The 23,069-nt window shown below is 43.6% G+C and overlaps 1 protein-coding gene across 29 annotated transcripts in view; it reads right to left on the bottom strand.

Moving 5' to 3' along the window:
* Positions 1-23,069, bottom strand: part of trol (terribly reduced optic lobes) — a 604,861-nt gene that overhangs the window by 1,501 nt on the left and 580,291 nt on the right. For all 29 annotated transcript variants that reach the window (XM_065435395.1, XM_065435391.1, XM_065435373.1 and 26 more), the window contains 4 exons: positions 5,997-6,222; positions 3,503-3,586; positions 1,244-1,344; positions 1,038-1,185 (listed from right to left, as the gene is read on the bottom strand). In XM_065435395.1, coding sequence (XP_065291467.1) covers positions 1,038-1,185; positions 1,244-1,344; positions 3,503-3,586; positions 5,997-6,222 — 559 coding nt within the window. The remainder of the gene's footprint in view (positions 1-1,037; positions 1,186-1,243; positions 1,345-3,502; positions 3,587-5,996; positions 6,223-23,069) is intronic.

Raw genomic sequence — 23,069 nt, 5'->3', positions numbered from 1 at the left:
AAAAAAAAATATGACAAATTCTGAGTTTGGCAGCATAGTGAAAAAAAGTACCAGTTACCAAGAGGCAAATTCCCATTGAAAGGGGCACTTAAACCATTTTTGAACCCGGTAAGAAAACATTCCGGATCTGTAGACAATGTTTCCCTGTCAACATGAACATAATTGGTTGCTTGTTCTCTCCTAGCTGTGGCTTTCGAAATCCCCTCTTTTCTTGGCCCTATGCTGTATCAACAATGATATTATAGCACACATGATGGAACATAGATGCCAGTCACTGAGCAATCGTTTATGATTACAAGATACTCGCAAGTAAAAGCTCACAACATACACATGCACACCCTTCGAGATCTGCTAGTAAATGGGGAAGTGGTGGTTGTTAACATGTCTCGCTCATCCTGTCACCAATCCTTTGTCACTTTCAGGCATTTTCGTCAAGTGCCAACCTTGCAAACGTGCCATAAGTGCACCAAAAAAAATAAAGAGGATAAGAAATAAAGGAGTGATGGGCAGAGCATTGCCATTGACACTGCCCTACCTGAGAGGATCCCATGAGTTGAAGTGGAACGTGGATGGTAAACAATGCACTTTCTATACCTCAATTCATGCTAGGTCATTTCCAAAAGTTTATTTGGGAATACATTACTTTCAGCATGTACTACAATAAGATTAAAGAAAAGGTATTTCAAGGGTTCCTTTAAGTGCCATAATAATACAATTCGGGCTTGTTGGACAGCCAGTTTCAACTCTATGGCACAGTAAAAACAGTATGCATACTGCTCATAGTGAAGATCATACTGACAACATTACTTTGCAAAAGTTACAACCTGAAATAAGAGAAATTCATGGTAAAACTGCTTATAATGCTCTATGTAACAATCATTGCTGCATTTGGTGCCTAGATGTTCAGCTGCAGCAGTTTGTTTCAATTTTTCTCCATTAGCCGACTACACATAACAATATTCGCTTGGTAGTTCCGAGCTAAGACAGCAGTCAGCTTGAGTTAGCAAACTTGTGGCAAATTTAAGAATGTAACTTACTCTTCACATTGGTCAGCATTCGCTGAGCTGATTGAGTCATCATACAAGTTAAGGACACCAGAGTCCTGGATCTGCACATTTAGTATGGAGCCAACAAAGCCCTTGTGATAACGTTCTGCAGTCATTTCTCTTGGTTCAGGGGCACCTCCTGTAAAAAGGAGCATGTTGATTGGACAGGTCCCTCACAGTCACGAGAAAGAACTCACCGATAAATATGTCGCTCTTTGTGTTCAGCATCACAAGGAGACCTAGAGATTCACCGTGCACTTCTTTATTATCAATCTTCAATGAGCCCCATTTTCCAGTTCTGCAATGACACAATGAAACAGCTTAGCAGCCATACTAGCCTCAATACACAAGGCAACAACTTTGTTGTTGTGTCTGCTGTGCAAGCACAAATGTGTATCTGCCATCATAACTCATTGCCTCTCATTATCAGGGCACCATGTCCTTCCCACTCATTGGCAACAAGCATTTTCTCATATTACATACACTGCCTATGATACATATAGAGAACTCCCAGATAAACTGTATGAGTTCATACATGGACCATGACCTGCACAGGCAGAGTGTGCTTGAGTTCAAACATGAGCTGTGGCCTCTGTAGCATGTGTGCAAGCTTAAAAAAACGCTAAAGGAATGTTATGTTGAGCTACATTGGGAGCTAGTGATTTGGGAATAGCATGTATAGCTTACACCAAATATTCTGGAATTTCAAAGGTGGTGTGCAGGTACGGAAATATTTTACACAATGAAGCTTCACACGCAGGTACATGGTACAAGCGGCCACAAATGGTTCGCTTCCAGAAAGTGAGCATTCAGAATGTCCATCATGGATGTGCATGAAACTAAGCAAAAGAATTGGCTAGAAAATTTTTCAGCAAGGTCAGCTATGCATGACCACTTGGAACACACAACCTGGCTCACACTGTCACACATCGCTGTAACCATGACTATTGCAGGTCAGGTCCCTCCCGGCTTTATTTTTCAGCTTTACTGCTCCTAATTCAAGACATAAGTAACTCTACTTCTGCCCTGACACTTGTAATAGTCATATCTTCTTTTTTTATATCTTGACAGCAAACACGGATCCTCTCATGCACTTGAATGACAGGGATGTGTGAAAGCTCCACAATAATAAATGATCATCAAGAGCATGACAAATGCACAGAAGCTCAATTCTTTCTTTGTGTCACAATATGTACAACTGTTTGGCAGAGCTCCAAAGAAAGTTCAGGGACCCATTCCAGCACAGTGCATAAATTTAGCTGTTACGCTTTAACCCTTTCCCTGCCAAGGATGAGTCTCACTCGTCCAGGGATTTCCTTGCATCTGCTGAGTGTCACGGACAGGTGGCAGTTGTTTCATCATTTAAATGTGAAAGCTGTTGGCTGAAACGAAGTGGAAGTCTGGCTCCACTCGGTTCTAAACATGGCAGCATGAAGTAAGGTGGTTGCAGCGACAATTACTTCCATTTCAATGCTGGATTCACAATGTTTTTGGATGTTTCTTCACCTCAAGTAAACGATTACATCCAGAAAGCTATAGCGAATCATGGGCAGACCTCCAACTTCGTAGTAACAATTTCGAAGAAGATTTAAACCCTCTGACGACCTCTCTTGCATGTACGGCTCAACAAAAACACTTTGTCACAGGTACCTCTGCAATTTCTTTTCCATGTCGCGCCAGCAATAACACGTTGAATGGAGGAAAACAAAAGCGCGCTTTACTTCTGTTACAAAAAATATCATGCTTCATATAGATTGTTAAAAAATATAGTCATTAAAAATAACTGACAGCAACAAGACAAAAATAACAATGAGCTGCTGATATTGCAATAATGAAGGCTGTTGTTCACAATGAATCAGCCACAAAAAAGAAAAAGAAATTGGGAAATTTTGGTAGTGCTTGGAAAAAACATTTTGCACAGAAAGAGTTATGTATAGCAGCTGTTATGACTACAATGTCCAAAGAACAGGTTTACTTATACTCTACACTACAGAAATGTTGTTAGGTCTGGGGCAATAGGTTGGAAATATGACAGTCATGTCGCATATGTCTAACGTTGATACGAAATGCCTATTGCTTCTAGAAACTTAAAGGTGTACGCTTAAGGAAATGAAGGTTCATCGTCCAATAAAGGTTACATGGAAGTGGAAGTAGGCAACTTCTAGCATCTAGCTTCTATAATTCTTTATAGCTTCTATAAAAATGTTCCTAAAAAATTGCACCCATCACACATGTTCATAATTTGCCCATTTAGGTATACTTCCAAAGTGGGTGAGAACTCACTTATACAGCTTTGTTATCTTTGGATATGCACCGTCTCTGGAAGTCCTGGAAGGACTTCCAGAGACGGTGCATATCCAACGCTCATTGGCTAAAAGCACTGCCTCAAGCAGTCTGGAACTGTCAGGGACACACATAATGAGCAGCCTAGTCAAATCAAGTCCACTGACTCTTACCTTCTGAGCTCCACTGCATGCAACTGTCCATCATCAACTCTTTCTCCTGACACAATCTCAGCAGGACCACTTCCCATTTCATAGCTAGAGAGAAAAAACAAAGGCACATGAAATGATGCCATGGATCCAAATTGTGCTGTGCTCCACAAAGGAGTTAATGAAAACTTTACAGAACCAGAGATACAGAGCCTCCCAAGAACTGTGAATGAGCACATCAACTCACATTTAGCATACAGCATGAAGTTGACTTGAAAGCAATCGGTTCAGACGCTCTATTACAGATACATTTCTTGCTGATCCCTCACTCACTACCATCCCTCACTATGAAATACCCATGGTTTTATATGGTGTTCACATAAAAGCTAAGCCCGATTGTTCCATGGGATTCATTTGTTGCACATGAGCATTTGCAATAACTGGACCTCCTGGAAAAAAACAAATGTGTTACAAATTTTATTATAAGTGAAGTTTCTAATGCAACCAAAATTTTTCAACTTGGAACTAACACTCATGGTTGAAAAAATTCAACCAGCATGAATGGGTAGCTCACACAAACACAAGAAGCAGATGCCACACAGTCGTGGCTGATTACAGTGCTTTAATCTCTTCAGCATGTAATAACTAGGTCGGTGTTCAGCATTTATTATGATAACTGCAGTTTCTAGATAACTGTGGGCTTTAGTGAGGACCCTTCAGGGATATTCAAGCTATTAAACTGGGAAGGCTTAGGAGTAAGGATCGACGGCGAATACCTCAGCAACCTCCGGTTTGCCAATGGCATCGTTCTATTCAGCAACACTGCAGACGAGTTACAACAAATGATTGAGAACCTTAACAGAGAGAGTGCAAGAGTGGGGTTGAAGATTAATATGCAGAAGACAAAGATAATGACCAACAGCGAGGCTAGGGAACAAGAGTTCAGGATCACCAGCCAGCCTCTAGAGTCTGTGAAGGAGTACATTTACTCAGGTTAATCAAAGGGAACCCCAATCATGAGAGGGAAATTCATAGAAGAATACAAATGCGTTGGAGCGCATACGGCAGACATTGTCAGCTCCTGACTAAGTTTACAATTATCATTGAAAAGGAACCAGTGCACAACCGGTGCTGACATATGGGGCAGAAACTTGGAGGCTGACAAAGAAGCTTGAGAACAAGTTAAGGACTGCGCAAAGAGCAATGTATTTATTTATTTATTTATTTACAGTACCCTCAGAGTAAATATACATTATAGAGGGGAGAGGCTTCGTAAAGGAAGTAAAAAATGATATACAGTATAAGAATGCTAGGCATAACATTAAGAGACAGAAAGAGAGCATTTTTGGATCAGAGAGCAAACGGGTATAGCCGATATTCTAATTGACATTAAGAGAAACAAATGGAGCTGGGCAGGTCATGTAATGTGCAGGTTAGATAACCGCTGGACCATTAGGGTTACAGGGTAGGTACCACGAGAAGAGAAGTGCAGTAGAGGATGGCAGAAGACTCGGTGGTGTGATGAAATTAGGAAATTCGCGGGCGCTAGTTGGAGTCTGTTGACGCAGGATGGAGGTAATTGAAGATCGCAGGGAGAGGCCTTCGTGCTGCAGTGGACATAAAGCAGGCTGATGATGATGATGATGACTTCAGGGATGCAAGGGAGGCGATCATAGTTGACAACTTTACAATTTATCCTAGCGGCTCAAACTGCCAATTTTTACTAATCATGGCTTCAACAAGAAATCGAAATTTATTTTACCTTGAGTGAAACCATTTATATTTATGCATTTCTATAAGATCGCAACATTTGTTTTGCAGTCAATGACAAAATACCAAACATGAAATTTGGCCTAAAGCAACATTCCTTATTCAACTGCTTCTCATCATTTCAAGCATGGAATTTCTCATTCTGTGTACACCACATTGCAGAATTGAAGGCATTAGACAGTCTATCAGAACACAAATCTCAACAAAGAGCAATACATTTGAAGAGAACAAAATGACACAAAGTGTGATGCTGCATACCATGTCCATAAATATGGTGCAATGCCTTAAACTGCTACCAATGTGGCTACACAAATCATGAAACCTTTTTTGTTGCATCCGTAGAAATCTTACATGGGAGGAGTCTGTTCCTGTCTGCCATGCACAGTTCACAAAGCAGTGGGGGTGTGAAACATCAGGACAAATAAGCAGAAAAGAGTGCTTTCTCCTATATGGGAGATGATGGTCACTAATTTGCCACTTTCTCGCAATTGAAACACAGTGTCAATGCTATTACCTCTTGTGGAACTTCGGCATCCTAGTATTGATAAACAAGTGGTCATAAGTAACCTATTACAAGTGGGCTCTACTACATATATGGGCACTTCCAGACTTCTGCAGTTTTTGGTAACTCTGCCTAGCTGCAAACATAGATCAAACTTATGGGCACCATTTGTACATTACATGTATGAACGGTGCAATGATGACAGAGCCCACAACACACACTCTACAATAGTCTATACATGCATACCTGAATTCAAGGTAGCCATTGACAAGTGCCAACGAAAGGTAGTCTTGGCCCTTTGCATCAATACCACGTGGCTGGCCTTGAAACAGCAGGATTCCATCACGGTCCTTTGCCAAGAAGCTGAGCCTGATTACTTCGGACACATTGCTTGCAGTGTGCGCCAGTCTGTCCCTGCTCAGTGCAACCCAGCCATCTCCATGGAAGCTTGCACACTCATCGAAGGTGGTTTCTGCACGTAGCGAATAATGACGATGTAAAAAAAAGTTTCATGCAGGAAGTAGAAGATTTTCCATAGCATGTTCACTTTATTTGTTAGAAATAGAGAGCTGGTAGAATGCTGACGTGTTGAAAGTACAAGAAGCATTGCATTATGGTGTCTTTTCCCATGTCATGTCTCCTAACTTTCCACATTGCCCATGTCTGTTTTAAGCAGTAGTTATCATCACAAAATGTTGCGAACAAAGTTTTAATATATATCTGAAAGCACTTCAAATCTACACATGTTTATTTATGTTTGACTTGCCAACAAATGTTGAAATCACATGTGAAAAAAGGCATTTGGCTCATGGTTGAAACTTTTAATGAAACACTGAGAGCAATACCTATCAGCGTGGTAGATTGGCAAGGAATTGACGATGTTTAGAAAATCTGGTGCAGTAAGTTTGGCACTTATAGTTGTGAAGCTACTAAAACTTCAGCAATGGATGTTATAAGGGCCTCACAGCTGCACTGGCAGCAGCACTGATACACCATGAAGTTATGATCATTACGATGTTGAGAATAGTAAACATTGCTATAAATAAATAAATATTTTTCTCCTTCCTTGGCCTTAGTCCCATTCGATTGCAGGGTCCGCTCTTTTAGCTCCAATTTTTTTGGTCACGGGCCAGGTATGGGTGAACTCTTGTAGCAACAAGATTGGTGTGCAACATGTCTGCTCAGTGCTGTTTCAGGTGACCAGCCCACTTCCATATCCCTCTCCCTCTATTTTTCCTCTCCTTCTCATATAATACATGCACCACACACACCTGTCTCTCCTCACTGCCCACCCTTTCTCAATCCTCTCCTACATTTTTTTGTACACTGCTTTGGCAATGGAAGTGAGAAATTGAAAATGCAAGGGCAAACAAAACTTCACTGCAGGTCGCCTTTGTGCCGATAATCACTTGACAATTAACATGGTGCAAGCATGGCCCAATGATTTAAACACAAGTTATTCTTATCAACATAATAAAGGGAAAACAGACAAGTACACAAAATTTAAACGGAAAACAAAGTAAACATTCAAGAAAAAAAAACAAAAATTTTCAACAGCTGTTCGGTACAGCCGCATAAATTGCGTTTTTTGATTGTGTTGTCGAAGTGTACGATCAACTATAAATTATCAATTGCCGTTTGGCCATCATACATAACTTTATAAGAAGAGCGATGTGGGTGAGTTGGTTTAGGTCCATGGTATAAAATTCCTGCAGCTGCTTCATGCTGCAGAAATTTTACGCCATGCATAACTTTCCCATGACGGCAATCCTACAGGATTGCTAGGCGATGTGGTCTGACTTCATGAAGCTGCAGTGGAACGTAGCAGCTCCACGGAGGTCATTAGAAGGGTGTCTCACCCGGCTGCGTGAACAAAACAGCCAGCATGACCTTTTGGCGTGAAATCTGTTGTTGAGGTTTTTTGCTTCACCAATGTACGCTCCCTGACAGTGGGAACAGTTGATATTGTAGATGACTCCTTGAGCTTTCTCTTGGTGCACGGTCCTTGGGCTTGAAGGGTTGTCTACAACATAAACTTTTCCGACCGTCAGGCAGTGTACATTGGCAAAGCAAGAAACCTAAACGAAAGAATCACACAACTTAAAAATGACGTCAGAGCTGTCTCTCAACTGCGCAACCTGCTGAACATTCAGAAGATATGGATCACAAAATTGCTTTCTAAAAAACAGAAATTCTAATGACAGGGACTAATCAACAAAAATGATTGTTATTGAGGTCATGATACCATAAAAACACCTAGAACTACTTAAACGGTTCTAAAGGAAACCTCCACTCTGTGTATGTTCATGGTTTACGCACAGCGAGAAAAAAGTGAGGGAATGCTGGCCAGGAAAGAACTGTCAACCGTCTCAGAGCCTTCCCCAAGCCTACCACTTTTGCTTCACTTCATTCGTCACAGATGCAACGAAAGTCACAGCCTCTCCAATGAAGCTCAGCACCCCCACCACTATGATCCAGAATCATTCCGTCATCTTGGTCTTGTGCTCCATGTTTTGCAGCAAGATTTCCAACCATTAACATGTGTCAACTCGCTCCACTAACCACTTTCCAATCCTTAATTACGTTTAAAAGTCGCATGCTGCCATCTCTGTAATCGCTTCCCCACAAAGAAGGAACCGACTTGGTTCCGAAACATCCGAGAAAAATAAATTTATTTTCTGGTTAAAGTCCTAACCAGACCGAAGGAGGAGGTGTAATTGGGAGAGTTCCCCGACCAAATGTACTCGGCGCTCTACACAAATTTTGTGCAGTGTGAACATGCCGTAACGTATTTGACGCCTGTACTCCAGAGGGGGCCATGTCTTTCTCTTTCTTTCTTATGATCAGAGTTCCCTGTGAATAATTGACCTAGGTAAGGATACCCCTTCACAGCCTCTAGAGGCTGACTGGCGATCCTAAACTTTTGTTCCTCTGCCCGGCTATTCATCATTATCTTTGTCTTCGGCATATTAATTTTCAACCCCACTCTTACGCTCTCGCTGTTAAGGTCACCTATCATTTGTTGCAACTCGTCTGCAGTGTTGAATAGAACAATGTCATCGGCAAACCGAAGGTTGCTGAGGTATTCGCCGTCAATCCTTACTCCTAAGCCTTCCCAGTTTAATAGCTTGAATACTTCTTCCAAGCATACAGTGAATAGCATTGGAGAGGTTGTCTCTCCTTGTCTGACCCCTTTCTTTATAGGTATCTTCCTACTTTTCTTGTGTAACATTAAGGTAGCTGTGGAATCTCTGTAGATATTTTCCAAGGTACATATTTGATTGATTGATTTGTAGAGTTTATTGGCACAAGGGCCAGATGTGGCCAAAGAGCGCCAAGTCGATGATCTGTGCTTGTCAATGATATGTGGGTGTTGATTGTGGGGAGTATATGATACATGGCTGCATAGTGGCCTAAAAATATTCGCTAAAAGGTGGAAAATATACATGTGATGCAATGTGGCTGTAAAAGGGCCTAAAATTCATTCGCTCAGGAGTGCGTAAAATACAAGTCTAAAAACATGACAGTGATTGATGGTGTCTGCGATGAAAATAGATGTTTCATGAGATATGGATGATCAGTAAAACAACAAATGGCTGTAGCACTAGTGCCTCAGCAAGGCCTTGAAAGCAAGGGCTGGGAGGCAAGTGCTCTAGAAAATGGTTTCATTGCAGCTACGACCTCCAGGTGGAGGCCGTGCTACAAGTAGCCTGGCCAAATTACATTTAGGGTGTCAGTTTCAGTTAAAAAGTTTAATACTGTTCCAAAAGTAAAAAGGGGTTCGTTGCTCAGAAAAAATGCTGGGTGTAATGGTATGTGTTGGAGATAAGCGGAGGGGAAGTACTTTTTCCTTTCTGCCTCTATTTCAGTGCATTGGATGAGAACATGAATAACTGTAAGCCTGTTGCCACATTTGGGACATGTAGGGGGTTCGCTTCCCGTCAAAAGGTAAGAGTGAGTGGCGTACGTATGTCCTATTCTTAATCTACACAGAAGTACTTCCTTATGCCTTGCTGTTCTTTCAGTTATCCAGTTTCCTAATTTTGGTTTGATAACGTGTAGCTTATTCTGTACTGCATTATCCCATTGATGTTGCCAGTACTTCCTAAGTTTATGGCGTAAGAAGGGCTTAAGTTCTGTTGCTGCTATGGGTCTATTAACATCCGTTTCATTAAAGACAACTGACGCTGCACTTTCGTCAGCAGCTACATTGCCTTTTATGCCCCTATGGCCAGGTACCCAACATAGGACGATGTTTTGGTTGTATATTAAAGCTAAGCATAGTTCTATGTACAGTTTATTAAAAACAGGATTCCTATGTTTTCGAAAACTCATTAAGGCCCTTATTACGCTTAATGAGTCGCTGAAAATGATGGCCTTATTGAGATTTGTTTGTCTGATATGTTTCACAGCAGAGAGTATCGCGTACGCCTCAGCCGTGAAAATACTTGTGTTGGGATTTAGAGAATCCGAGGTGGAAAAAGATGGCCCAAGAGCTGCATACGCGACACCAGCAGATGATCTGGAAGCATCTGTATAATATTCGGCACAGCAGTACTTCGCTTGGAGTTCGAGGAAGTGTGACTGTATGTGTGCCTCAGGTGCATGTTTCGTTATTTCGATAAACGAGGTATCGCAGTTAATGGTCTGCCAATCCCAAGGCGGTGGAAGGCGAGTGGGAGGCATTAAGATATTTTCTGGGAGATGGATGTTTGTTTCTTCTGCCATTGCTTCCAAACGTAGGCTCAAAGGAGTTCTAATACGTGGGCGGTTACTGTAAAGTCTGGCAGCAGACAGGTCGCTAACAATGGAATGACATGGGTGCTCGGTGTCTGATTTTACCTTAGTGTAGTATGAAAAACTTAAGAATGTTCTGCGTAGATGTAAGGACCATTCGTTGGCCTCGACGTACAAACTTTCAACAGGGCTAGTTCTAAAGGCGCCTGTTGCCAGTCGTATACCGAGGTTGTGAACTGGGTCGAGAATCTTTAGCGCACTCTCAGTTGCGGAGTTGTACACCACGGCTCCGTAATCGAGGCGTGACTGTACGAGACTCTTATACAGGCTCAGCAGACACTTCCTGTCACTGCCCCATGTTGTTCGAGAGAGCAGCTTGAGGAGGTTCATGGTCTTGAGGCATTTTTCTTTAAGATATTTTAGGTGGGGAACGAAGTTAAGCTTTGTGTCGAGGATGACACCTAAGAATTTGTGTTCAGGGCTAACAGTTAGTCTTTCTCCATTAAGGTTAATGTCTGGTTGTGGTAATACACCTCTCCGATTTGAAAATAGGACACATGTGCTTTTTTGGGGGTTCAATTTAAAACCATTCTCGTCCGCCCACTTTGAGAGTCTATTCAAGCCAAGTTGTAGCTGCCTCTCGCAAATGCTAGCATTGCATGACCTGAACCCTATCTGTACATCGTCCACATAGACGGAGTAGAAGAGTGTGCGAGGCAATACGGTGTGGAGGGAGTTCATTTTAACAATAAATAACGTACAACTCAGTACTCCACCCTGCGGTACACCTGTCTCCTGTAAAAATGGTCGAGACTGTACGTTGCCAACTCTAACACGAAATGTCCTGTTAGAGAGATAGCTTTCAATTATTCTCAACAGGTTGCCGCGAATGCCCATTGCAGAAAGATCCCGAAGGATCCCGAAGCGCCACGTAGTATCATACGCCTTCTCCATGTCAAGAAACACTGATAACACAAGCTGTTTGTGGACAAACGCTTCCCTGATGTACATTTCCATGCGTACAAGCTGATCTGTCGTCGATCTGCTTTCTCTAAAGCCACATTGATATGGATCTAATTTCTTGTTAATTTCTAGATAATGTACCAGGCGTCTGTTTACTATCTTCTCAAAAACTTTGCATAAGCAGCTCGTCAAAGCTATGGGCCTATAACTATTTGCCAAAGAAGGGTCCTTACCCGATTTCAATATAGGAATTATGATGGCCTCTTTCCAAGCATAGGGAATTTGGCCGGACGACCATATAGAATTGTAAAGACAAAGAAGCGTTTTTTGTGTTTCAGGCGGCAGATGTTTTAGCATTTCATATAAGATGCGGTCAGAACCGGGGGCAGATTTGTTGCAGCTGTTTAGGGCTGCCTGAAGCTCTGCCATGCAAAAAGGTCTATTGTATGCCTCGCATTTTGTGCTTTTCCGGTCTAGTGGTTTTCCTTCTATTTGCTTTTTGTACCTTTGGAATGTTTCAGAATAGTGCGACGAGCTGGATATCTGTTCGAAATGTGCGCCAAGAAAGTTCGCCTGGTCTTCCATGCTGTCGCCTTGAGTATTCACCAAAGGCAACGAGTAAGGCTGTCGACCGTTTATTCTATTCACTCTGTTCCAAACCTTTGTTTCATCAGTGTATGAGTTAATTCCCGATATATACTTTCTCCAACTCTCTCTTCTAGCTTGTCGCCGCGTTCTCCGACCCTGGGATTTGACCTGCTTGAAATTAACTAGATTTTCTGCTGTTGGAGAATCCCGAAGTAAAGCCCATGCCTTGTTTTGCTTCTTTCGCGCTTTTCGACACTCATCGTTCCACCACGGAAGACGGCGTTTAGTGGACAATCCACTTGTTACAGGGATACATTTGGAGGAGGTGTCAAGGAGAAAAGCCGTAAAATATTCAACCGCAGCGTCTATGCCTAAAGCACACATGTCGTCCCAGGATAAAGTAGCAAGATTTTTGAACTTTTCCCAGTCAGCTGAGTCAGTTCTCCATCGAGGTAGTTGTGGAAGGCATTCATTAGACATTGGTGTGCTTAGAACCACAGGGAAATGGTCACTCCCGTAAGGGTTTTTAATAACTTTCCATTTAAAGTGGGGTAGAAGAGTTGGAGATGCAATGCTAAGATCTATTGAGGAGTATGTTTTGTTTGCCAGATTGTAATACGTGGGCTCCTTCCCATTCAAAAGACATGCCCCTGAAGAAAAAAGGAATTGTTCAATCAGGCGACCTCTCGCGTCGCAGCGCGAGTCGCCCCATAGGTTGCTGTGTGCATTTAAATCTCCAAGCACAAGATATGGTTCGGGTAACTGATCTATTAATGTTTGGAATTCTTGTTTGTGAAGCTGAAAATGCGGCGGTATGTATAAAGAGCAAATGGTTATCAGTTTATTTAAAAGTACAGCACGAACGGCCACTGCCTCAAGGGGTGTTCGTAGCCGTAGGTGTTGACAGGCTATAGATTTGTCAGCTATGATGGCTACGCCGCCGGATGATGCGAGGGCATCATCGCGATCCTTCCGAAAAACAACATACTGACGTAGGAAGTTTTTATGATTGGATTTCAAGTGAGTCTCTTGGACACACAGCACTTTTGGAGTTAGTTCTTTAAGGATTTCTTGGATATCATCGAGGTTGCAAAGCAGGCCTCTGATATTCCACTGAATAATCAGTGTATCCATATTAAAATAAATGTAGTGCTATGTGTCAAAGAGGGCTTGATTTAGCTTACAGCGCCCTTTTGAGGCCCTGTAATTGGAGTTTTGTCTTTCCTGGAGCGGTCGACAATGTCGCGCCGCTCCTTAGGCGTCAACTGCGCCTTCTGACTGGGTGTTGTGTCCATGGCCTCTTGAGAGGCACTGGACACGCGCTCTTGCGAGCGGTGTGTTTTACGCGAAGGCCTTGTCTCTAAAGACAAGGCCTTGGAGCCCACCGTCCTGGTGGTTGGTGGGATTGTCTTGACCTCGGAGCTGGGCTGACTGGTGCCAGCACCAGCAGAGGCCTCCACTGTGGACAAATTCGGGAGAGGTAGGGCAGCCTTCGCTGCTCCCACCGTGGGGGCGGGTGGCGTTGCCGCACGCTCGCTATGCGTGGCGCTGGCGTCCGCCAAGTGCCGTTGTGGTACTGCCCCCCGACGTACCACTTCGGCGAAAGATGTGCTCTGTGCAAATGTTGGTGAGATGCGTTGTCGTGCTTCTCTGAAAGTTATGTTTTCTTTTACCTTTATCGTAATTATTTCTTTTTCTTTTTTCCAGACAGAGCATGATCGAGAATATGCGGGGTGGCCACCGTTGCAATTGCTACAACGGGGCTCAGCCTTACAGTCATCTGCGGAGTGGTCATTGATGCCGCATTTTGCACATGTTAGCCGCCCTCGGCAGCTCTGGGAAGCGTGGCCAAACCTCTGGCATTTAAAACAGCGTCGCGGGTTGGGGATGTATGGTCGTACTCCGAGTTTGGTATATCCAGTTTCTAATGTCTCTGGTAGTGTGCTAGAGCCAAAGGTAATAATCAGGTGCTTAGTTGGCAGTTCCTTGTTGTCACGTCTAATTTTTATTCTTTGTACACTTATTACGTTTTCATCTTTCCATCCTTCCAGGAGTTCTTCATCGGTCAAGTCCATCAAGTCTATGTCAGAGATTACGCCTTTGGCTGTATTCATGGTTCGGTGTGCTGTCACACTGACAGGGATGTCTCCAAGTTGTACAAGGTTTGTTAGCTTGTCGTGTTGTGCTTTGTCTTTTAGTTCTAGTAACAGGTCCCCACTGGCCAGCTTGGTAATCTTATAGCCGCCTCCAATGGTCTCTGCGAGATGCTTCGCGACAACGAATGGTGAAATAGTTCTTGCTTTCTTGTCGGGTTTGTCACTGTGGACAACATGAAATTTAGGGAAAGTCTGAGTGCCTTTTAGAAAAAACTGAAACGTAGCATCGGTGCGCCCCCTTTTAGAGGGACGATCGGTACAGAAGGGGTTGGAAGTTCCCATGAAATGTGTTGTGTATTCAGCGACGATGCCAGTCACCCACCACCGAGCCCAACAAGGGGACACGGCAGGGTATGCGGTGAAGCAAACCCTACCATGCCAACTGTACATCGTCGCTATAACCACATATGTTATAACCAAGGTAGGTCATAGCACACCAGGTTAACCCTAGCCGCCAGGAAAGTTGGAAGTTATCAGAAGAAAAAGAGGACAGGAAAGACTAAAAGTGAGAGAGAAAGACGAAGGTGTGCGAAGAGAGAGACAGGAAAAGGCGACTGCCGATTTCCCCCGGGTGGGTCAGTCCGGGGGTGCCGTCTATGTGAAGCAGAGGCCAAAGGGGTGTGTTGCCTCCGCCGGGGGGCCTTAAAGGTCCAAACACCCAGCATCGGCTCAACCCCCAGGATCCCCTTTTCCCCAGACACGGCTAAGCCGCGCACGGCTACACGCGGGAGGGTCCAACCCCCATGTGCTCGGGTCCGTGGTGTCGCAACACACCAAACGCCTGCTTGCGCAGACGCCCCTGCGGGGAAGGTACATATTTACGTAAGTGGTCTGTACTCCTTGATTACGTAATGCCTCTATCACTTCTGGTATCTCTACTGAATCAAATGCCTTTTAGTAATCTATGAAAGCCATATAGAGAGGCTGATTGTACTCTGTGGCTTTCTCAATTACCTGACTGATGACATGGATGTGATCCATTGTAGAGTATCCGTTCCTGAAACCTGCCTCTTCCCTTGGTTGAGTAAAGTCTAGGGTTGCCCTTATTTTATTGGAGGTTATCTTGGTGAATATTTTATATAATATTGGGAGTAAGCTAATGGGCCTATAACTTTTCAATTCCTTAACGTCTCCATTTTTGGGGATTAGTATAATGTTTGCATTCTTCCAGTTTTCTGGGACTCTAGCAGTCGATGAACACTTTCCATAGAGAGCCGCCAGTTTTCCAAGTGTTATGTCTCCTCCATCTTTGATTAAATCGACTGTTATTCCATCTTCTCTTGAAACTCTTCCCTGTTTCAGGTCTTGCAAGGCCCTTCTGACGTCATCGATAGTTATAAGAGGAATTTCTGTATCCTGTTCATTACTGTTTCGAATGAAGCTCTCTTGAGTCCTCTGGGTACTGTACAGGTCAGTATAGAATTCTGCTGCTTTTATTATACCTTTGAGATTGCTGATGATATTACCCTGCTTATCTTTCAGTGCATACATCTTGGTTTGTCCTATGCCAAATTTCCTTCTCACTGATTTCAGGCTGCGTCAATTTTTTACGGCTTCTTCAGTCTTTTTCACGTTATAATTTCAAATATAACTTATTTTCGCTTTGTTGATCAGTTTTGACAATTCTGTGAATTCTATCTTATCTCTTGAGTTGGAAACTTTCATTCGTCATTTCTCTCTTAGGTCCTTCGTTACTTGGAAGAGCTTGCCTACTGGTTGCCTTGGTGCCTTGCCTCCCAATTCAATTGCTGCCTCTGAAGCCAGCCTCGTTACAGTTTCATCCATTACCTCTATGTCATCATCATCATCTCTCTGTTCTAAGGCTGCATATTTGTTTGCAAGTACCAACCTAAATTTGTCTGCTTTTACCCTTACTGCTTCTATGATTACCTGTTTTCTTTTACCAATTTTACTCTTTCTCTGTTCAAATTGAGGTGAATCCTAGCCCTCACTAACCTATGAACACTTCACTTTACCCTACCTATCACTTCTACATCCTGCACTATGCTGGGATTGGCAAAACGTATAAAATCAATTTCACTTCTTGTTTCACCGTTAGGGCTTCTCCAGGTCCACTTTCTGTTTCTACACTTCCTCAAAAAGGTTTTCATTATTCTCAGCTTATTCCTTTCTTTGAATTCTACCAGCATCTCTCCTCTAGCGTTCCTAGAATCAATGCCGTAGTTGCCTTTTGCTTGTTCACCAGGCTGTTTTTTTCCTCACTTTTGTACTGAAGTCGCCCATTACTACAGTATACAGAGTTTGCACTTTTCTTATCACTAATTCAACATCTTCATAAAACTGGTCTACTTCCTCGTCATTGTGACTGGATTATGGGGCATAGGCTTTTACTACCTTTAATATATACCTCTTATTAAGTTTGATTACGACTACTGCTACCCTCTCGTTGACGCTGTAGAATTCTTCAATGTTGCCTGCTATGTCCTTATGGATTAGGAATCCTACCCCGTATTGCTTCTTATCTGGGAGACCTCTATAGCAGAGGACATGGCCGTTAGTGAGCACTCTACAAGCCTCACCAGTTCTAATCTCGCTAAGGCCAATGATATCCCAAACAACATCTGATAGTTCCTCAAATAACTAAGCTAGCCTCACTCGACAGAGTTAGGCTGCTATAAGGTTGCCAGGGTCAGTTTCCATCGGCATCCGGTCCGGGTCGTGAGATTCTTAGCACCCTCCACGGCGTTACAGGTCTGACCACCGCCTTGGTCAGATGCTCCGCAGCTGCTGGGGACTGAGGGCCACGGGCTAATTGTAGGAATCATGAGGGAGGGGGCGGCCGAATACTGCACCAGGGAGGCCAATTCCTGTTCTGGTGAGGGAGTGTCTTTGTTGTTCTTTGTCTTTGTTGTTGTCTTTGCATTCCTAATTTGGTTGTACCTGGATTAGCATAGCCCCACTCGCTCTAGGCATCTTTTGCCGATGTCAGGCATCACTCCAAGTCTTAAATTAAGAAATTCACAGGCACTAGATGAAATCGGTTGGTGCAGGACAGCGGTAATTGGAGATCGCAGGGAGAGGCCTTTGTCCGGCAGTGGACATAAGATAGGCTGATGATGGTGACTATTCGATTCGAAGACCGAATGAAATAGGGCACTATTCAATTCGTCATTTGAAAGTTTTAAATATTCACACAGCCCTAAGCCCTTGTGACATGGACTTAATTATGCTCAGCATCAGAGAACCTTAAAGGATATTTTTCGTCATTGTAGAGCTGCACATTCCCAATGGGACATACCTAGGTACCCAAGTTGGCATCAAAGACGTTCATTGAAGACTGGTGCACACACCTACTGGCACAGATCCAGTTACCCAAGTTGGCATCAAAGAAGTTCCTTGAAGACCCGCACAGAATGAGGGGCACATACCCAGTGCTCCAAGTCGATATCAAAGAGTTTCTCTGAACAGTGGTGCTTACTCAGTATTGCATCTTCAGTGACCCATGCCAGCATGAAAGAAGTTAATCAACGAGTGCCACATATGTACACATTGGCATATATACCCAGTGACACAAGTTGGTTCGATGGTTGGTTTAAAATTCTGGGCCGCGATTTTGTAGCGATGCCTTTGCGCGATGCTAATAGCTTTCAGCATTTTTCGCGTTCGTGAGTCACTGCGTTCGACGCTCCGCCCACTCACAAACATGAAAAGCGCCGAAAGGCATTAGCATCAGAAAGGGCATTGCTAGAAAATCATGGCCCTGTGTTCACTCAGAACAGCAGCTCAATGGGCTAAACATTCAACCACGGACCACCTGGTGAGCCATGTAGGTGAGAAAATGGTTAGATACAAACATACATATATACATAGCCCTCAGAAAGTGCGAAATGTACCCAAAGAATGCAAGTGCATTAAATGTAGGGGTGTGCAAATACTCTGATACCACCAAATCGAATTGAATAGTGACCGTTTGAATAGTTCGATTTGCTAATCAGATATCCACTATTTGGTTTTTCGAATAATCGATATATTCGCTGCAGAGACCCGCGCAGTGCTACATGTTGCATGCCCCTTGGAGCTCCACGTGCGCGATGCGGCCAAAGCGAACATTTCACTTTTTGGCGCAAAAGGAGTGGTGCAAAAGGAGTGCCGAGCAGACGGGCCGCCCCGGCTGTAAGTGCGCAAACTCGCCGTGACCCTCCAGATTTCAGATTTTTTCACAGGTTCCAAATCATGCCTAACCTGACAATGAAATGCCATGAATGGATCTTTAGAGCTGCTATTTTTAAAGAACTAGTGAGCCATGGTTCAGTAAAAGTAACTGCCGGTTCCTTTCGAGAGAAAGCCATGTCAAGGCATTCCGTCTGAGCCAGCTCTTCTGGGTGCAACTTCGGCAGTTCTCGGTCTTTCTCTGCATTCCAACCGTTCGACCACGTTTGTTCAAGTCCAGTCAGCTCAGCTCGGGCTCGGCTGCCATTCTGTTCCTGTCCTCTGCCGTCGCTCTCACCCAGCTCCGCTCTGCTAGAGTGCAGCTCCGCTCAGGGGCGAGATTGTGCATGCATGTCGCTTTTCAAACGTTCGCTTGCGCGCAAATGTTTCGCCAGCACTGCACTTTCGTCAATGGTCGTCAGCATGGAGCTGACACGCTGGAGTTTTGAACGCACCGTGGTGCGATCTGGCAGCAGTCAACAAACTGTCTGGGTAGTATGGAAAACACGCCACCCCGTAGAGTAAAGCGAGTCTCACTCGTATTGTGCTTTGTTTTGGGTTTTGTGCGTATAGGTTGCACTCAAAAAGTGTTCGACTTGTACGTAGGGCGTTGTGCTCTACCGAATGCAGCAGAGGTCATGGAATGCAGGCGCTTTTTGTCCGACAAACCATGCTGAAGGCAGGCGGACCCGGCGAGTATAGGCCAGACTGTGCTAAGCAGCGCGCTGTCCCCAAGTATCGTCACCGCCATTATTGATGCATGGTGAATTGTCATGAGGGTGGCTGGCCTGACACGCTGGAATTTTCAACACACTGTGTGATGACTTGGTCGCGAGAGACTAAATTGGCAGGGTAGTATACAAGCCGCAGCTCTCCGCATTAGGTTACGCTGTCAGTGGGCTGTATACAGCCGGTTTCACTTGATATGTGTGTATGCTCAGGGTTCATTTCCTGTTTTATTTTGGTGTTCAGCTATCCAAAAAAGCACGTGCAATCGCTATGAGTAGCTTGTGGATCATCTCGTCAAGAGTGCTTAGCCATGAAAATTTTAAATTTAATTTTACCTTAGCCATGAAAAATGCAGTTGTCTCTATAGGTGCATGTGGATGATGAATCTTTTTATTAGAAAGCTGTCACGCACAGGAATTTACAGGACCTAAAGCAATTTCTTATGGTGAAACGGCCCACCTAATTAAACAAAAGTGAATATAGAGCCATTGAAACTGTTTCAGAACGCGTTGCTGAGAAAACAAGTGAAAGATAATGGATCGAGTGATGTCGCACAGTCAGTTGCGGCAATAAGAATGGGAACTGTACATAAAAGCGATGCTTAAACAGCCTTTGTCACATTATATGTTACTGTAAACATATGAATGGCAACAAATGAAACTGTTGCTGCAGCTGCATCATTCTTCCTCCGAAAAAAAAAAAATAGAGCCACTGGGCATCAGCCAGCGCTAAGGATACAAACACTCAATCACAGTATTTACTGATTGCCATGTCTTGAAATGCGATTTTGCAGCATAAGCATGCATGTGTCTGGCAGTCTCAGCATCAACACATACCAGAGCTGCTCAAGCTGAGTCATGGTGCTAACGCCAGCAGATTATTATATTAGTTTCATTAGTTCATTGTTATTGGGCCACGGCTCTGAGTTGGTGCACGTGCTTAAGCGAATAGACAGATATAGAATAGATCATGATACTTGAGCAGCACAACCATCGAAAGCGGCCACGCACCGTAACGGGGTCTTCGACTTCTCATACGCAGTGCACGCATTCGGCACAGCATTTTGCATCCTTGGCAATCGAAGGCGTGCTACAACACCTCCCATGCATGAAATTCTCGAAAATTCCCACTGCAGCTAAGCTGAGACGAGCAGACATACCGCGACACCATGTATTCAAAAGCAAGGCATCACGTTTTGTACTACCCGAAACCTATAGGCGCGGCATAGAGGGCTCTGCTGACTGGCATTTCCACAGCACCACCTAGGCAGCTCGCATGGCCCATAGTTCGTCAGCACGGCAAGGTAAAGGCGCTTAATGCTTAGAAGTAGCGCCACCACTTCCCTTCTCCATTCCACTCTCCCGCTCGGCACAGCCTCGACGGTGGCACCGCCTATGTCGGACCTGCCGTAGCAGATGAAAGCTAACGGGCTACCTGAGGAAACCTGCGGAGAACTTCGTTCGAGCCCTGCAAAGCAGTTTTTGAGGCGAGATTTTGCTTCGTCAGTTAGTAACTGTCCTTAGTAATGCCGCTGGAATTCCAAAAAAAAAGAAAGAACAGAGAGAAGGATTATTACTTAAGGCACAAAGAGTCCGCATGTTGAGAGTTCGTGTTGCTCAAGCATGATGCTTGCTGTGGTGTGCTAAGATATGTGCATAATTACCAAGAGTTTCAACAAGTTTCGACTGCATGAAAGTATGTGAACGTGGTTTCGTAGGTTCATTTATGTACCTGCAGAATACCTTGGTTTGGCTATCTCATAAAAGATTCCAACTGTCTTGTGTCAGCAATGACTAGCAACTGGGTTGCTTCTGCTCTGTGCATATTACAGATGTGTGTAGCTGATGCACGGGTTATGGCAGCCATGAGCAATATTTTCACATGTAGATGGCATTGATAATGTGAACAATGTACCAGTATTTTTCGCAGCACACGAAATCCTTTTTAATTAATTTTATTTATTACAATGCAAGAGGCTGGAATTTGATAGCAAGAACGAACGAACTTGCAATGAAGGCAACACTGGACCGAGGTTCCGAAAATAAATACCCCCCCTCCATTAGAACCAGTAATTCTTTTGTTGAAATGCTAATTATATATCTTCATACTGTGCACGTCTGTATTTTGTGTTGTAAGTGGTCGCAGGGAACCAGCGTCCCCATAACTTGAACACCATTTTAGAATCGTATATTAGAGGCAGAAAGAACAAGATGGTTGTACAGCCAAGAATCCACACATGGGTTTAATAAAGGTGCTCAAGGATGTCAACTCTGTCTGCACTTCGTAATCAAAAACCGTGACATTATTTGTCGCAAGAGATGCAAAGCAATGTACAGTGCATATGACGCATGCGGTACCCATTTACCTAACTGGACGCATAAAAATTTTAATGTCAAGCAGTAAAAATGTTAATCCTTATTAAAACTGTGGTCCTTTGTGATCTTTCTCTGCATTGATAATCCCGCTCACAAAACTTGTGGGTAGCTACTGCTCATCCCTCCTATTCTGAGGATGCGTCTGGTAGCAGCCGGGATAGAGACGAAATGCAAGAGTCTCATGTACTGTGTGATCAAAGCATACGTTAAACATCCCCATGTGACCTAAATTAAGTTATCCGGAGCCATCCACTATGACCTTCAGGACGTTAAAAGTGCTACACCACAAACCAAATCAATACATGCAGCATACATTGAAGCTAAGTGACTGCATTTGTAAGCCTTAGTGAACCTTGCAAAAGCATCGAGAATGCACTAACTTCTGGTGGAGCTGAAGAAAATGGCTTGAACAAAATCGCTTTTATGTCACGCACCAGCTGCAGATGCAAGCACTTTTATAGCAAAACAAAACTCCTACGAAACAAAGTGAGTACATTTGAAAACAGCCAACTTGAACGCAATAAGAACTGCGCGCAGCATGGACACATACGCAAGCACTTTTTTAAAGAGGCAGGCATAAAGTAGGTTCAAAATACGTCGTAATGAAGAAATGTGGACTTGACAAAGCCATGCATTTTTTGCAAGCTCCTTAAAGTCAACCAGTCCAATCCTATGCATACACACTTTACTTCTTTGTGCGTTGCACTCACCGGATGGTAAACAAAAAAAGCCTTTTGCCCTCGCCTTGTCGGTTACAGCAACCGAAGGCACAGCAGCATCATATTACAAAGAAGTTCTTGTCCCTAACACATTTGATCTGGTCCCCTAACATACTCAATCCGTTTTCGCGTACAGCACTTTCATCGCACTGGTCCAAGAATGGTGATTGGAGCACGATAGAAAAAAAAATGATGCAAAAGCGCAACACGTGCTTCCACTTAATACAGATTGGCCAATGGGGGAGTGGAGGGGGCTGGGGCGACAGGAGGTGGCGAGGAGGAAACGCTGGGGCAGCAGGGTGGTGGAAATACCTAAGCATGGATTTAAGAATGACGCTACTTTTGGAATATGGAGGGGCTTTACGGCGAGGTGGGAGTAAACGCCACCTACTCAGTGACGTATCAGCTACAGTATAAGAAGCATTTATCACCAATATCGGAAAAGAAAGGTTCATTAATATTAAAGCTTCATGCATTTAGAATAATAAATTATTAAATATTCACCAAGCATACTCAAAATGTCTATAACATGATTATTCTACTAATGCATATATCTTTTCTTCAAAGCCAAATTAGTAGATTATGCCAACCACAGGTTACAGGGTTAAGTGAACCAGGGAGTTGTTCAAGTGAACCAGTTCATTTTAGTGAGCTGAGCCATTCTGAGCTGCTCACTAAAGTGAGACATCTTGCCCATGTCATTACCATCAGCGCGGGCTACGCGTAGAGTGGTGATCAAGTCACATGGTGCACGGTCTTTTCGTCTGTTGCGCAGATAAGTCGTAGGATAGCATAACTGCCGTAAAGTTGGTTTAGCCTTTCTGCATTTTAAAAACTGGCGAGAAAAACATTTTCATTCAATAAATAAAGGATTGCCAGCAA

Source organism: Dermacentor albipictus, chromosome 2 (genome assembly GCF_038994185.2).
Source record: "Dermacentor albipictus isolate Rhodes 1998 colony chromosome 2, USDA_Dalb.pri_finalv2, whole genome shotgun sequence".
Taxonomy (NCBI): domain Eukaryota; kingdom Metazoa; phylum Arthropoda; class Arachnida; order Ixodida; family Ixodidae; genus Dermacentor; species Dermacentor albipictus.
The sequence above is the reverse complement of the archived record's forward strand: the minus strand, read 5'-3'. Positions and strand labels throughout refer to the sequence as shown.